Raw genomic sequence first — 16559 nt, 5'->3', positions numbered from 1 at the left:
TGTAGTTGTGAGAGTTAGTGTATATGGTCTGTGTGTGTATCTGCATGGGGTGTAAGAGTTAGTGTGCATATTGTGTGTGTGTGTGTGTGTGTGTGTGTGTGTGTTTGTGCGCGTATATGACACACACACACACAGACATACATGTACACATTCAGGGTTCTATTTTATCGAGCCGAAGCTCCTGGTAAATAAACAATGTTTGCATATTTTTCATATTTATTATTGCCATTGGTCTCAGTGTTCATATCAGTTTGAAAAGTCCTGTCAGAATACCTTTATTTTAACAAAAAAGCAATTTGAGCAACCTTTAATTGAGTATTTGCATATTATCCCACCGGTCACAATTGTGACCGGTAATAAAACTCACTTTTTCATCTACTTTTCTACATTTAAATTTTTTTTTTATTATTGATTACTTCAAAGAGTTGCTAATAACACATGATTTGCATACTTGCATGTCTGGGAAAAATGGGTTAACAGAAGATGCAATCTATCTGAATATCTGCAATCTAGCAATCTATCTGAAATAATACCTATTTGAAGTAGGCCTATCATTCATGTCACATATTGTGTGTTAGTGTAGGCTACAGCTTAAACTGTAGGCTATGTTTAAACTGTATTTCGAGTTTAATGTCGGCATGTCGACTTTAAAGTCAACATGTCGAGTTTAATCTCGCCATGGCAAAAATATTTTTTTTCTTCATGTGTGGCCCTAATACTCCGTCGTACAAGATGGCCGCGAGCAGAAAAACCAAGTGAGATGTTCATTAAATCTTTCTTTTACTCTAGGGCTAAGCTAAATCCATACGGGAAACCAGGTCGCTGAGTACACAGAGTTTACTAAAAGAAAAGAACAGCTCATTTGATTTTTCCTCTCCCGGCCATCTTGCCAGTCAGTGAGTGAGTTGTCCAAAACCTTTCTTTTAGTAAACTGTGTACTCAGCGACCTGGTTTCCCATATGGATTTAGCTTAGGCCTAGAGTAAAAGAAAGCTTTAGTGAACATCTCCTTTGAAAAAAGCTAGTCTAGGACTAGGCTTAAATGTATGTATGCTAAATGGGATATAAACATTTCACACTAATAACCATAATAAGACCTTAACACTATCTGTCCTCTTCTGATTTAGATTCTCTCCCCACTGAGCACTGGGCTTTTCCACCGTGCCATTGCAGAAAGTGGTACTGCAGCCATGGATCTCATCACTGGCATTCAGCCTATGGGCACAGCCAAGGTTGTCATCTTGCACCATCTTCACCCTGTTTTGCATTAGGCCAAAGTGTTGGGTAGTTGACTAAAATTTCACCCATGTACTTTGGATTATTTTTCCTTAGACTGTGGCAGACATATCGAACTGTATTGGCACCAAACCACAGGAAATTGTTGACTGTGTAATGCAAATGTCGACTGAGGATGTTTTAAATGTTACGATGGTGAGCATTAAGTCACTTTTTTCAAGCATTTTTCTTCATTGGGCACTTCCAGTCAATTAGAACAAACCAAGATCTTGCTGTAATCTCCACATGCATCTAAAACATTGTTTGCAATGACCCAAACTCAGAATACAGGTTGGATCTATGGGCCGGCCCTGGATGGACATTTTTTACCAAAGAAAGTGGGGGACATTTTTGAGTCTCAGGAATTCAACAAAGTGCCATTAATTAATGGTATCAACAATGATGAATGTGGGTGGCCAGTGGTTTCGGTGAGTAGGCATATACACCTTTTACATTGCAGATATAGGTCATTGATTATAGCCGTTTTATAAAAACAATAAGCCCCCTTGAGGCTGTTCAATATGGTGAATATAGCACAGCTAAAGGGTGTTGTTAGGCACAAAGCGAGCCTCTCGGGGCTTATTGCTTAACTATGTGCATCATTTGGTCTGTTTTGATCTGCATTATATTGAGAATATTGTCTTGTTTTAATGTGTAGATTGAATTAAGGTTGTCATTTGTGTTTTGTAATTGTGTTTTCTTATCAGTCAATGGCTCCACCTGGTTGGGAAGAGGGAATGGATTTTGAGACAGTCCAAAAGTTAATAGCCGCCTTCTTCCCAAACGTAAGCATTAACTTGTTATACTCATCATTAGATAGATAGATAGATAGATAGATAGATAGATAGATAGATAGATATTGATCCCCAGGGGAAATTCAAGGTCTCAGTAGCATACAGACATCACACATACATTCACAGCAGAAAAAAACACAACTATGCAATAAGGACAGTAGAAGATAAAGAATATACTAAATATACTAAAATACAAATTATACTAAATAACACTTAATCTAAATCAATTCTAAATCAATCAAGAGGCGCTTGCAATGACTGAGGCAGGGACTGAGTCTGTGATTCTCTGTGCATAGTAAGGTAAGGTAAGGTGCTCTGTGTGAGTGAGTGTCATGGTGATGGTGCAAATGAGTAAGTCCAACAGTGCAACAGTGCAAGAATAAAGTCAATGTATAAAGTCAATATATATATATATTATCCAATGCAACCAGCTTTGTTTGTTGAACATTAATGACTTGATGTCATAGTTTGGGGCTTGAAACAAATATCTGTTTCTAGACAGAAGACTGGGCCATTGACTTGGTTTTGGATAAGTACCTGGGGAGTGGGGAGGACCGCATCAAAAACAGAGATGGATTCACAGAGCTCTTAGCAGATCTAATCTTCCTTATTCCTGCCATCAAGCTGTCGAAGGCTCACAGAGGTAAGAATCAAGTGGACGAGAGGCCAGCAAGGACCGAGTTGTTGGCTAAACTGTGACAGATATTGAACATAAAAGCCTCTTTGTTCACATTAATATTTATTCACTTAGCAGATATTTTTATTTGACGTAAGGAATTGCAAAAAGAAGATTAACATTCAACCTACATTGCAAAGTAGATCTGGGCTACCTAACAGTAACTACTACCAGAGGAGAATGCAGACTTGGAGCAGTACCAGTGCTTTCAATGCATTCACACACACACACACACACACACACACATACTGTACGTACACACACACACACACACACAAAACACTTACCTATCACAATCCCTGACTATCACAATCCCTCCCACAGATTCTGGAGCACCAGTTTACATGTATGAGTTGCAGCATCCTCCAAGCATACTCACGGACAAGCGTCCAAGCTTTGTAAAGGTGAACCATGGAGACGATATTGCATTTGTGTTTGGAGGCCCATTCATGAAAAGTCATGTCAAGATTAATGGTAAGTGTTTTGTGTCCATAACCAGAGATAATCTGAGAAGGGAGATTTCAATCGTATGGACGTAGGCAGAAAAAGCCGGGCCAGGTTCGGGTTTTTTACGGAATACTATGGAGGAAGTGACTAAAGTAGTATTAACAAACTCCTATATTGTAAACATGTTCAGGTCTTTTTCATTAGATTTATTTTGTTAAATTATGACGTTAAATATAACGTTTTTCAGACGAGAGGCACTTTTTCTCCATGTAAGTGAATGCCGTTTATGATAAGCGTTTATGATAAGATCGGGCAAGGTGTTGTTGGAGAATTGATTTGATTGGTTCAGAATACCGGTAATGCATATGACCCAAGCTAAAGAGCTTTTCATCAATGTAAAACCTGCTAAGATTGCTATCTCCCCCCAAAACGAAAAATCTCTGCCATGGCATTGGAAATATATTGCTGTTATGTAATGGGTAGCCCCCTCTTTGGAAAATGATATAAATTGTTCATTAGTAGTTAGTTGATCACGGACGAGACTCCAAAATAGGAGGGCAAAGGGGCAAAAAGCTGGACACCCCAAACTCAATTTCTCCAAAAAGATGTTGAGAGGCAGAGGGGTTGTTGGGTGCTTAGTGTTGCCTACACACGAATGTGTTGTCCCTATCTGATTCTGGACATAGAGATGTGTTAAAAAAACAACGGAAATTCTATTCAACACATATTGTGTAACAAATGAAAAAAGGAAGCAACACATACTGTGTTGTCCCTTCCTGGACACGGAGATGTGTTACATAAAAACAACGCGAGTTCTGTTTTATTCAACACATTTGTTTTAAGAGTGTATGTTGTTCTAAAACCCAGTGGACAAAACAATGTATTCATAATTAGGTGTTGTTCGCTGTTGTACATGTCATACAGGCACATGTAAAAGCCGGACCATCCGGAAAAAATCCAGACGAGTGGTCAAGTTATTTGCAATGCTGATGCTCTGTTTACACAAACATCTATTTGTTTGAGTGCAAAATGATTATTTCATGGAACATAAAATGTTGTAAACCTACAGTATACACATGCATATGTCTCTTTAAATTCAGGCACCTTCACAGAGGAAGAAGACGAGCTTTGTAGAACAATGATGTCATACTGGGGCAACTTCGCCCGCACTGGGTAATGTTACTTAACACGTTTGAGAAGGAGAATGTGAAGTGTAGCACAGCTTATAGGTATTTCTGACACAGCTCTAATATTAAGTATTTTTCAGTGAGTTAGTAGAATTTATTCCCCAGTTCATTTTCAGTTTTTGAAACCTGGATACACCTTATCTGGTGTTTATGTGTGTGTGTGTTTGTGTGTTGTCCTTTTTCAGATCCCCCAATGGTCCAGGGTTGACCCACTGGCCGATGTACGGTGCTGGGGAAGAGTACTTGGGGATCGGGCTGAAGCAGCAGGTGGGAAGCCACCTGAGGGCCAACCGCTTCACCTTCATGACGGAGACTCTTCCCAAGAAGATCCAGGAGATACAACAGCAGAAGCAGCAGCGCAGTGATGAGCTGTAGAGGGACACTACAATCTCTCTTCACATGAGAACAACACTCCCATTAGAGTCTTCACCGCATGGATTAATGTTATTAGAACTAGATAGACTATTTTAATGGACATAGGAATTTATATGGAATCATAAAAGTGAAACCAATATCTAGTGCTATTGATGGAGGGATGGAATGAAAAATCATGGAATGAAAGTTCTATCACAGCCTGGTTTGTGTTCTCGTGTGTGTGTAAATGTGAGGCCACCCTCAGAAACCTTAAATATAGAAGTTTATGGGCCCTATGACAGTCTAAAGCGCATGGTCACTGGCGAATAGTTTAAACAAATTTCGGGGTTTGTCCAGTCCATATTGGGTGTGGTTTAGTTATAAAACGTTATGAAACGTCACAAGAAGGTGGGCCTTATGTTTCTTAATCAGTCATGAGTGTGTTTTGGGCGTAACATCATTTAAACCAATGAGAATGACATCTGTCATTCCCTTTAACTGCGCGGAGCCATTGTAGCCTAATCATGTAAAAAAAGTATCATCCTCATGTAACATGCTGTTTTAATGTTGACACTGTAAACATTCTCTAGGAAGGGTGAAAACCAGTTTGCAGTAAAACTAACCACAACGTCATCTATCGCAGGAAAAAAAGAGCGAGCAGCCTATGATAACCTAATTAAATGCCCAGTGAGTTGGTTTAAAGTGTGTGGCGGGCCATAGTTTGCCCACGGGCTAGAGTGAAAAGGATAACTCCACAATCTCCTCCAGCCTTGTCTTTGTTGCCTTGTGATTTCCTTTTAAAAGTTTCTTATATTTAAAAGTAGCTATCAATTATAAACAATGACAAGCCAGCCAGAACCTGCCACTAGTGCAGGGCAATATGTAGCAACAAAAAAGAAAATAAATGTTGTGCTGGGTGGAAAACGAGTTTTACACCATGCGCCAGGGTGCAAAATAGGGGCTTATGTGTCACCTGGACGAATCTGAGAACAGTATCATAGAGGCCTTAACCAGTTCTAGCTGTGTGTGGTACTCATCCAGGCTTAGAAAACACTGGCAGGAGAATCTACACTGTTGAGTGAATGATTGATTGATTGATACATCGATCATGTATGTTTCACTTTAATGAGATGATTTATTTTATTTCATTTTTATCTATTTACTTAAATATTGTATATCCTATGGACCCTCCTGTGAGTCTGAAATAAAGATTAAAGTGAATTGAATTGAATTGAATTGAACTGAATATCAGTAGGCCTACAAACACTCAAGCAGCAGCATTTGCCATGGGGAATAGTAAATATTAACGTGGCAGGCTTGCTAAGTCATGCCAACCACAGATTTATTTGTTTGTTTGTTTGCTTGTTTAGAAGATTGTATCACATTTAATTCCAGCATTACATTGACCGGTAGTAATCAGAGACCAGGCCTCTCACCATGCCTCACTGTGGTCTCATAAAGTAGCACCATGTGGAAAGAATGTAATATTTTAATAATAAGTGTGACAATGTATTAATACAAATTCATAATGTTAAGAGGATAAAATGTAGCTTCTAAATGTGACCAAATGAATTCCTCAAATTACTAGCCTACTTATCACTTATGAGAAAAATATTTATCATCGCACATATATTGCACATATGCATTATAAGTGAATATATTATGTATTCAGTTGTTATTGTTTTAAAATGGATTTAATGGTGAATGTTTTTAACTACTAACCACTTTTTAAAATGAACCTTGTACAATAACTACAAAAACCTGGAGGGGTAATTGGCAGATATTTTTGGTATACTGTATATCCAGAAAATGTGCACTCATTTTACTAAATTGTGTGCTCATTTTACTAAATTGTGCACACATTTTACTAAATAGTGCGCTCATTTTACTAAATTGTGCTCTCATTTTAATTGTTGTAAATTGAGCGCACAATTTAGTAAAACGTGTGCACGTTTTACTAAATTGAAAGCTCTATAGAACCCTAGAGGGGTCATTCCAAGATATTTTTTGGTATATATCAAGAAAACAGCGCTCATTTTACTAAAATGTGTGCACATTTTACTAAATCGTGCACTCATTTTACAAAATTGTACTCTCATTTTAATTCTTGTAAATGTAACACAATTTAGTAAAACGTGCTATCACGTGAAATCACAATTTGAGATCACAATTGAGTAAAATGAGTGCACATCCTCTCGATACACAAAAATATCTTGCAATGACACCTCCTGACCTCCGTACAATCTAGTAGCCTAAAATTAGACCACAATTTAGTGAAATGAGTGCACAATTTACTAAAATGAGCGCACATTCTCTCAATACACAAAAATATCTTGCGACCTCCTGCATGGGCTCCGTACTTTACACCGCACATTACAAAAGATGTCCAGCTACACACGTTTCTGTTCTGTTTGTTTAAAAAGAAATACAACTGTAAACGATATTAGTTTACTGGGAATAACGAAGTGATTATAGTGACGACTCTGCAGACTGTCCTCCTTTGTGTTTGTCCTGCTTGTCAGGTTATTTATTTCCAGGGCTGTGTGAGGAGGGACCGTGGGCAATGGGCAGGTCGGCTAAATATTATTACGGCTATGATTAAAATAGACTGCTAGAGTGCGCAGCAAATATCTCACTGTCATCAGCTAAGCCCCAATTCGTCCACTGCTAATTCGTATGCTACCACTCAGCTACTGGAAAAGTAAGGAGATTGATAAAGTTTCCCTTAGCCATACATTTCCATTCAGGTGCGCAATGTCATTCCATAACGGACAATGGCAGCACCCTTGATTCAGCTCATTTTCGTGGCAAGTGTTACTTATTTAACTTCGTCTGCTTTGCATGATGGTAAGTTAAGCTCAACTTTCTTCATTGTAGCCTCTGGCAGCGCTAACTCCTTGTTGCATGTGTGGTGAAATATATCGTGTTATTAGGCTGTAAGTCTTCACCTCAGGGTATTGGGCATATTGTTTACAAGCCCACAAGTAAGTTGCCTGAAGCCTAAATGTGCGCACGTTGTTTTGTTTGTTTGTTTTGAGTTCACTATGTGGGACTATAAAATGTGCACATATTACTTAAAGGAACCGTATGTAAGAAATGTATTTCATTTAATCATAAAATGGCCCTGATATGTCACTAGACATTAAGAAATAATTTTCATTTCAAATACCTTTATCACTGACAACAGTAGTCCGGCCAGGATATTGTCATTTAAAAAGTGAAGTTGCAGCCCTCAACTGATGTTGATGTTGTCATGTTATGTTTTGGCCTGATGCGCCACCCTCCTCCATATCTACTAATCACAAAGTCAGTAGTGTTTCGGCATCTGGGTTGCCAGCTCTGCCAGTCAGGGGGAGGGGAGGGGATACACCGCTCTACAGTAATTTGAAAGTCATTGCAGTACCAGTTTTGGCCACAATCTTACATATGGTTCCAAACACGTGACCAAAACGTTAATTTTATTTTCGCGGTGAAGTTAGTTTCTGAATTGCCTTAATAGTAGCCTATGTATAGAAAAGTATTTTTTTGGTCAATAGCTTTGACGTGTGACCTACTGATTCCAAATCAATGCAGAATCATTATCTTCCTATATGGGACATATATGGTTCTATTATGCATAAAACCCATACATTTTATGTAGGCTATGGAACAGGGGTCTCCAACCTTTTTTGGAATGAGGGCTACCTGAGGGACCCGAAATCATATGGAAGGCTGCTCATTTGAAACAGACCCTCACCCCTTTTTTCCGAGGGTAATCCTCCTAAATAATAGGCCTATGTGATTTTTACATTTAAATTATCAATATTATGTAGGCCTACAAGCCTTTAAGCAACGGTATTGTCGTCTGATTCTTCAATACTTCAATATCAATATGCAATACACACACTTTTGTTCAGTTTGTTCATTTCAAAATTTGCATGGGGAATCTAATCTATGTTAAAAACAATTGTGCAATTAATAATTTAGGTTACAATTTTAAGCATTACCCACCATTAAAGGAATTATCTTTAGATCAATTTACGGATGATTGGGAGTACATACGTTGAGTTGACATCCAAATCATGTTATTTGGATGTGTTTTGAGAAAGTTCGATTTTACCGTTTTTAGTCAAAACTTGTTAGCCTGGAAGTGACCATCTTCAGGGGAAAGTCCGTAGGAGTCGATTGCTGAGTGTGGAGTAACACGCTCTGGAAATTCACAATTTCGTCGCCGTTTTTTTTTTTTTTTTTTTTAAACATAGTCCAGTCCATACAACTTAATTTCAATTTCGAAAGAAATACTGGACTATGTTTTTTTTTTAGGGATACTTCGGTTTGGCTTTACCTCTACTGACTACCACGTAAGTGTAATGTTGTTTGGAACTGTAGAAGAGGTATAAAAATAGCGTTTTGTAGCGGCGAAATGACATGCCTCGGTCACTTCCAGGCTAACGAGTTTTGACTAAAAACGGTAAAATCGAACTTTCTCAAAACACATCCGAATAACATGATTTGGATGTCAACTCAACGTATGTACTCCCAATCATCCGTAAATTGATCTAAAGTGCATTTTACTCCGGATAATTCCTTTAAGAATTCAGAGGCTGTTTAAGTTCTGATTTCAGTGGACAATTAGGTAGCAATCACCAACACCTTCCTAACTTATGAAGACGCCTCTGGTCTACAATTAAATATCTATTACAATGGAGGATGTTTTTAGAGCGATCTGCAGGTGACTTGTTGGCTATAGAAGAAAAGGAAGTGAATGAAACCTCAGCACCAGCGATAGATCTATTGTCACAGCATTCAATAGTGAATTAACTTGTGTGTGCTTTAGAATAATGGATTTATGCCCATATGAGTAAACACCTCTATCTCGTGGTCTGGACAACTACAGGACCACTGATCCACACCAAGCTGGGAGCCCTCAGAGGCGAGTACTTGCGAGTGAGGGGAAAGACGACAGTGGTGCACTCGTACCTGGGCGTGCCCTTTGCTAAGCCACCTGTGGGACCCCTCAGGTTGGCCCCACCCCAACCTGTGCAGGGATGGGAGGGAGTCAGGGATGCCACCAAGCAACCACCTATGTAAGATCATCAGGTCATACTCTCAATCATTATTAGGCGCAAAAAGTTCCTTCTGAAATGCTCCCTAATTTGCCTACTGGAAAGTTATTGTAGTTCAATTCAACTGAGGAGCACAATCCATCATAGAGGCATTATACATCTGAATAATATATTATAATGATAATAATAATGATTTTACCTTGTGTATTTTATGTTTTCTTTTTTATTATGATTTTTACTTTTTAAACTATTCTTTGACTATTGCCCTTCTATGATTATTTGCTATTACTGTTTGCTTTTGTTTATGTAAAGCACATTGAAAAGCCTAAAAAATGTATGACATCGCTTAGAGCACCTTTAACTTGATTTGACTTAACTGTAATTGTTACCTTTAGCACTCTGGTTCACTCGGGGTGTGGCATAAAGCAAACTGAATTATGAGTAGGAGTCAACTGCAAACAGTAGCCAACACTTGTTTGGGAAGGTCAAAGTCTTGGGTCATTGCAGTCCACTGCAGTGTCCGTTGTGAACCTAGGAGAGTGTAAATGTCTAATAAGCAGATTAATGAGATCACCCAGCCATAACTGACCCTTATGCATAGTAGAGTCATGTGATAGCAAGATAACAGATATGATATCATGTTGTGTAAGGGTATCAGCAGTGTTTCCCACAAAATTGAATTCTATTTGTGGTGGTAGTTTGCAGTATTAACTTGAATGCAACAGTTTTTAACAAATTACCGCAGCATGGTTATGATACTAACCAGATTTAAGCACAATTTAGTACAACCTGGAAAATCATTGTGTGGTGGTCAATGTTGATATTGTGGTGGGCCGCCACAAATAAGTCAATGTATGGGAAACACTGATGTATGCTCAATGGGTAACATCCATTATGAGAAGGAGTCAACTGCAAACAGTAACAGCCAACACTTGTTTGGGAGGGTCAAAGTCTTGCCCATGTTGTTTGTAGTCTCGGCCCAAAGTGAGAAAGTCCACTGCAGTGTCCATTGTGAACCGAGTGTAAACGTCTAATAAGCAGATTAATGAGATCACCCAGCCATAACACTGACTCTTATGCATAGTAGAGTCATGTGATAGCAAGATAACAGATATGATATCATGTTGTGTAAGGGTATCAGCATGTATGCTCAAAGGGTATAACATCCATGAGACCAGAGTTAAAGGTGCAGTCAGGGATTTTATGCAGTTTCAAGTCCATAACATTTTTTGTCACATTCAGCAATCATCTCATCACAACCGCTAGCTGCCCTTTCCGTGAGTACACTGTAAAAAACTCTCTGTAGGCAGCCCAGGCTCCGAAAACTTGAAACAAATGTCACAGTTTGGCTCTTAACTGTGAACAGCCAGACAGAACGAGTACACAGGAAGTGCCCCGAGCTCCAAGCCAGCTCAAAAAGAGAGAAAAAAATGCTGCTACAGGTGGAGTTCTTAAAGGTAGGTTACACCGGGCCTAGGTGTAACCCATCCGGCTGAGTACTGCTGCAAGCAGCCCTGCAAGACATACACACGCAGCACAACGCAACTCAGGGACCCCTAGTGGCCTGGTGGAACACTACAGACCGAGTAGTGGCAGCAGGCATAGATATACATAATAAAGGCTAGATGTCTTATGGCGGAGTCTCTAACGGCATCACCGGCTGCCATCTTGTCACAGGCAAGCCATCTGGTGGGTTCTGTGGTACCTGATGTAATGTTGAACTAGCGAGCTGACGGTGGCAAGATGGCCGCGAGGTGCGGACGTAGACCTCCATTGGCCAGCAGCACGGACGAGACATCTAGCCTTTATTATATATATATATATATATATATATATATATATATATATATATATATATCTATGGCAGCAGGCACCCTACAGGGGCCCAAACAAAAATGAAACCCTGCGTGGAATTTCTCTGGGAATACTGAAGGAAGGGATGAGTTGCCTCTCTGGTGTGTTTAGTTTGGTCCTTGGTTAAAGCATAATGTAATTTGTTTTTGCACAAAAGCGTCTGCTAATAAATTTAAATATAAACATAAACACAAACAAATGTGACTTCCTACGAAATCCCTGATTGCACCTTTAAAGACTTGTGTTACTATCAGTGCACATGCTCTAAGTGGGCTTGCCATAAGGATGTGTGATATATACAGTATTTAACCTGTATGTGCATTATAATGCTTATGATAGGACAGTCATGTGCTAACAGTGAAGTTGCAACTAAAGTTATGTACAATATTATTATCATCATAACACCCTGAGGGAGTGCAGCCTGTTTGAGGTAATGAGCCTGTTTGTTTTTAGGTGTCTACAGAATCGACAGATATCTATAGACTTTGCAGCAATGCTTAACATGGTTATGGAGCTTCCTGAAGTGTCTGAGGACTGTCTCTATCTGAATGTTTACACTCCTGCCAAACCTGCTGAAGATGCCAAGTTACCAGTGAGTTCAACCACTTACTTGACTGTTACGTACAGACCACTACTGACAGACCACTCCACTGTATACTGACAGACCACTACTGACAGACCACTCCACTGTATACTGACAGACCACTCCACTGTTACTTCCAGGCCTACTGGAAAGTTATAGTTTAATTTAACTGAGGAACACAATCCTAAGCAGAAACAGTAATCATAGAAGAGATGTACTGTATTACACATCTGAATAATAAATCTGTGGAGGTTTGGCTTAAATGTGCTACATGTGGTTTGGACTGTGTAATTTGTTTTTGCACTATTGCAAATGAGTCAGATTTTCAGTTTGTCTGAGGTCATGTGCTGCTGTCATGCAGGTCATGGTGTGGATCCATGGGGGAGCGTTAATCATGGGCTCTGCCTCCTTCTATGATGGATCTGTCCTGGATCTGTCCATCAGAACGTGGTGGTGGTGCTGATTCAGTATAGGCTGGGATTGATGGGCTTTTTCAGGTTAGATTGTGGTTTGTGCTTTTGAAAGTTTCATCATCCCTGACACTCTTACTATTGCTATTTATCGCGATTTACAAGACATACTCACTATTTACATTGTGTTCATTGTGAATATGAATATGATCAATGTGAAGTTTATGGAAATGTGGACCGAATTGCTCTCACCACACTGACCAATCAGAGGGGCAGACCCAACTATGCTACAGTATAAATAGAAAGGCATGTTGGTGATAGTCAGCTGTGTATAGTATGCAGTCTTGGGGACTTGTCCAGACTCTTTATGCTCTCCACTTCTGTCTCCTGTAAGCACTGGCGATGATAACGCCCCTGGAAACATGGGTTTCCTTGACCAGGTGGCTGCACTGCGGTGGGTCCAGGAGAACATCCAGAGCTTTGGAGGGGACCCCTCTTCTGTCACCATATTCGGAGAGTCGGCAGGAGCAGTGAACGTCTCAATGCAGGTGGGGTTCTGAGCTAACCCTAATACTAGGGAATATCATTCCCAGCCATGTTCGAAAAGAGGACAGACTTCATACAACAAAAACATAGACTTTGGGGGGAGCAGTGGAACACCCCAATTTGAAGCACAGTCTTTCCTGTGAACTCTTGCATTTCATACAAGCTGGTTAACCTATTCATTTAACTGATGCTTTCCTCAACTGTTTACTGTTATACTGTACTGTATTTCTGCTCATCTGTATGCCAATGCTGCAGCTGTACTATTTAACTGAACTCATGATTCATTACCTCGATGCTTTATTGTCATTCCATAGGTCCTTTCACCATTGAGCAATGGCCTTTTCCACCGTGCAATTACAGGGAGTGGTGCCGCCACAATAGAAACCTTCGTTAGCCTAGAGCCTATGCGAACAGCTAAGGTCATCTCCTCACATTATATCATATCATCTGTTTTCTATTCTGAAATGTTGAGTGGTTATAATACCCCTAGATGTGTTTCACTGTTCCGTTAGATTGTGGCCAATGCTGTGAAATGTACTGGCACCAAGCCACACCAGATTGCTGACTGTGTGATGAAGATGTCGACAGAAGACATCTTAAAGGTTGCAGAGGTGAGACAGGTTGAGAGGTATCTGACAGAAGATCCATATCTCATTTTTTTTCTCCAGTGGATTTTTCAAGCACTTTGAAAATCACATCGTTTCAAGTGATGATCTCAACATATTGCTTGATTGTTGATTTAAACTTGTCCACAGGTGCTAAATACCTTAGCTAAAGATACATAGACATGATGTATTTAGGAGAGATTTGATGACAAATAGACTAAAACAATATAAGAAGTGTAGGCAGTAACAACAACAACAACAACACCAGAACTATGGTTTACATTGTGTAGCCATAAACACCTAAATCTCTGAACACCTAACATTCATATATTCATATTCAGAAAAAAATATATATTTACAAATGCATTTTAAGCCAGGGATTGTGTAGTCTGTGTGTGTGTGGGGGGGGGGGGGGGGGGGGGGGGGTTGGCTGGGTGTTCATCAGTGAATTAAATTAATTGAATGAATTTAATGAATTAAAAATGAATATACTGTGCACACTGTATATTTGTTCTCAGTTTAATGCTCCACCTGGGTGGGTGGAGGGAATGGATCGTGAGGGAGCCACTTTTTCCCCAGTGTGAGCGCACTGATACCAACTGGCCTAATCTATTATTGATGACACCGTGACTCTACCCTGATGTCCTTAGATGCTTTGTGAACAATGCAAATTTGTGTTTACAGACAGAAGACTGGATTATCGACTTGATTGTAAATGAGTATTTGGGTAGTGGAGAGAATCGGATCAAAAACAGAGATGGATTCTTAGAGCTCTGTGGAGATATTCTCTTCATCATTCCTATCATCAAGCTATCAAATGTTCACAGAGGTAAGACATAAAGGAATATATAGGCCAGGGAGTACTGACCTGGGCAGCTTACAGGGATCCTATACAATCACTGACAGGGGTGCTACACCTGGCACGTAACTGAAGTGTTGTGCCCGCGTAGCGTCGCGTCTGCTGCAACAATTAGCTTCCACTGTAACCAATAGAACTGGCTACACCAGGCGTGATAGCGGCGGATTTGTCCAGTCTTCTAAAACTACTTTCACACTACGCAAACGGAGCACTTCAGTGGAGGAGCCGGTGTAGACCGGGTGTGAGACTCTCATCCATGTGTGTTAGCCTCTTAGCATGTCTATGGGCTGTGTTCTCTTTTTCTTTTCCAGAGAAGTTAACAGAAGGATTGCAAGAGCTGTATTCATTCTCCGAATCTGGATGATCAAGGCAGATAACAGTGAAGGGCTGTGCTGCATCTTCATTTCAATATTAGAGGGCTTTATTTTGAAAAGGACAGTTTCTTAAGAAATTAAGTATTTGGAGATGGATCTGTGCCTCAGTGAGAGACACAGAGATATATGTCATACTCATCTCTTATTTTTTCCCAAAGACTCTGGTGCACCAGTTTACATGTACGAGTTGCAGCACCGTCCAAGCACAGTGTATGACAGACGTCCAAGTTTCGTTAAAGTGGACCATGGAGATGACATTGTGTATGTCTTTGGGAGCTGCTTCATGAAAAGCCACGTCAAGATTAACGGTAATACTCTATTACAGCTACAGCTATGTAGTGCTGTTGCCCTATGCTTAACTGGCTCTTAGATAATCCCATTATTTTCATGCATACAGTAGCCTACATTGCTTACAGCAGACTTTATCATTGTGAATGTAAATTACTTTAGCATTGTTTAACAGTACCACATTTAAATATGTGTTTATTAAGTTAAGTTATGTATGTAAAGATTCTTTGGTATCTTTGTAGTTATTTCTGTTTTCTTGCAGCCACCTTCACGGAAGAGGAAGATGAGCTTTGTAGAAGAGTTATGTCATACTGGGGAAACTTTGCTCGAACTGGGTAATGTTTCTGCTCTGTTTAAGGAGGACATTCCTTGTATAACAGTAAAGACCTCTATTACATTTTGGCTAGCAACAAATCTAATCATTTTTTAGACAAACCTTAGTTACTTTCTATGGAAAAGAATAGATGCACTGCAAACCAGACAGAGAACTCAAGTGTCTCTGTCTAGTCTACTCAGTGTGATTGAGACAGCATATCTCCTAGACAATAAAGAGATAACTACCCCCACATGTTGTTCAATCAGGAAAACATAGCAAAATGGTGCAAAACCTTTTCATTTTGAACTTGCCCTAGGTGTCACCGCTGAGAAAAAATAGAATCTGTACCTAAGCATTAGCCAGTAAAGAAGAGGTGGTGACTAGAACACAATGAGAGTCATGACATGAAATGACCCTTGTTTGCTCCTATGGCAACTGTAATGAAGAGTAATTTGCTGAATTTGACAAACAAAAAATGTATTACAATTTTGGATTGTATGGATATGTGTATAATTATTCTGGTACGTGTGTTGTCCTATTTCAGATCTCCCAATGGTCCTGGGTTGACCCACTGGCCGATGTACGGTGCTGGGGAAGAGTACTTGGGGATCGGGCTGAAGCAGCAGGTGGGAAGCCACCTGAGGGCCAACCGCTTCACCTTCATGACGGAGACTCTTCCCAAGAAGATACAACAGCAGAAGCAGCAGCGCAGTGATGAGCTGTAGAAGGCTGAGCCTCAGATCCCCTCTCTCCTCACATTAAACCAATGCTTCCATTAGTCTTCAGTGTCTGATGAATGATTTAATGAAGATATATGTTTTTAAAGGAGTTACATTCTGTATATTCAGAAAATAGACCTATCATATACAAAAAATATTTTGTGATGTTATTGAGGATTAAACAGCTGTATAGTTGATAAACAGTTTCTTGAAACATATTGACAACAA

General features: G+C 39.7%; 2 protein-coding genes across 2 annotated transcripts in view; both read left to right on the top strand.

Annotated features, from left to right (window-relative positions):
* Positions 1-5958, top strand: part of ces2b (carboxylesterase 2b) — a 29752-nt gene extending 23794 nt beyond the window's left edge. Inside the window, exons 18-25 of the mRNA XM_042106290.1 lie at positions 1127-1231; positions 1332-1430; positions 1559-1702; positions 1982-2059; positions 2567-2711; positions 3069-3218; positions 4292-4364; positions 4564-5958. Coding sequence (XP_041962224.1) covers positions 1127-1231; positions 1332-1430; positions 1559-1702; positions 1982-2059; positions 2567-2711; positions 3069-3218; positions 4292-4364; positions 4564-4753 — 984 coding nt within the window. The 3' untranslated portion in view covers positions 4754-5958. The remainder of the gene's footprint in view (positions 1-1126; positions 1232-1331; positions 1431-1558; positions 1703-1981; positions 2060-2566; positions 2712-3068; positions 3219-4291; positions 4365-4563) is intronic.
* A 3610-nt stretch (positions 5959-9568) lies between these two features.
* LOC121720046 (cocaine esterase-like) lies at positions 9569-16390 on the top strand. Its single transcript, XM_042105879.1, is given in 11 exon segments — positions 9569-9798; positions 12085-12223; positions 12576-12644; positions 12647-12711; positions 13019-13172; positions 13485-13589; positions 13683-13781; positions 14460-14604; positions 15167-15316; positions 15559-15631; positions 16157-16390. Coding segments are annotated over 11 exon segments (1410 nt in total). The 3' UTR covers positions 16338-16390.
* The last annotated feature ends 169 nt before the right edge of the window (positions 16391-16559 follow it).

The sequence above is a fragment of the Alosa sapidissima genome, chromosome 10 (assembly GCF_018492685.1).
Source record: "Alosa sapidissima isolate fAloSap1 chromosome 10, fAloSap1.pri, whole genome shotgun sequence".
Classification (NCBI taxonomy): domain Eukaryota; kingdom Metazoa; phylum Chordata; class Actinopteri; order Clupeiformes; family Clupeidae; genus Alosa; species Alosa sapidissima.
This window is presented reverse-complemented; position numbering and strand designations above follow the sequence as displayed.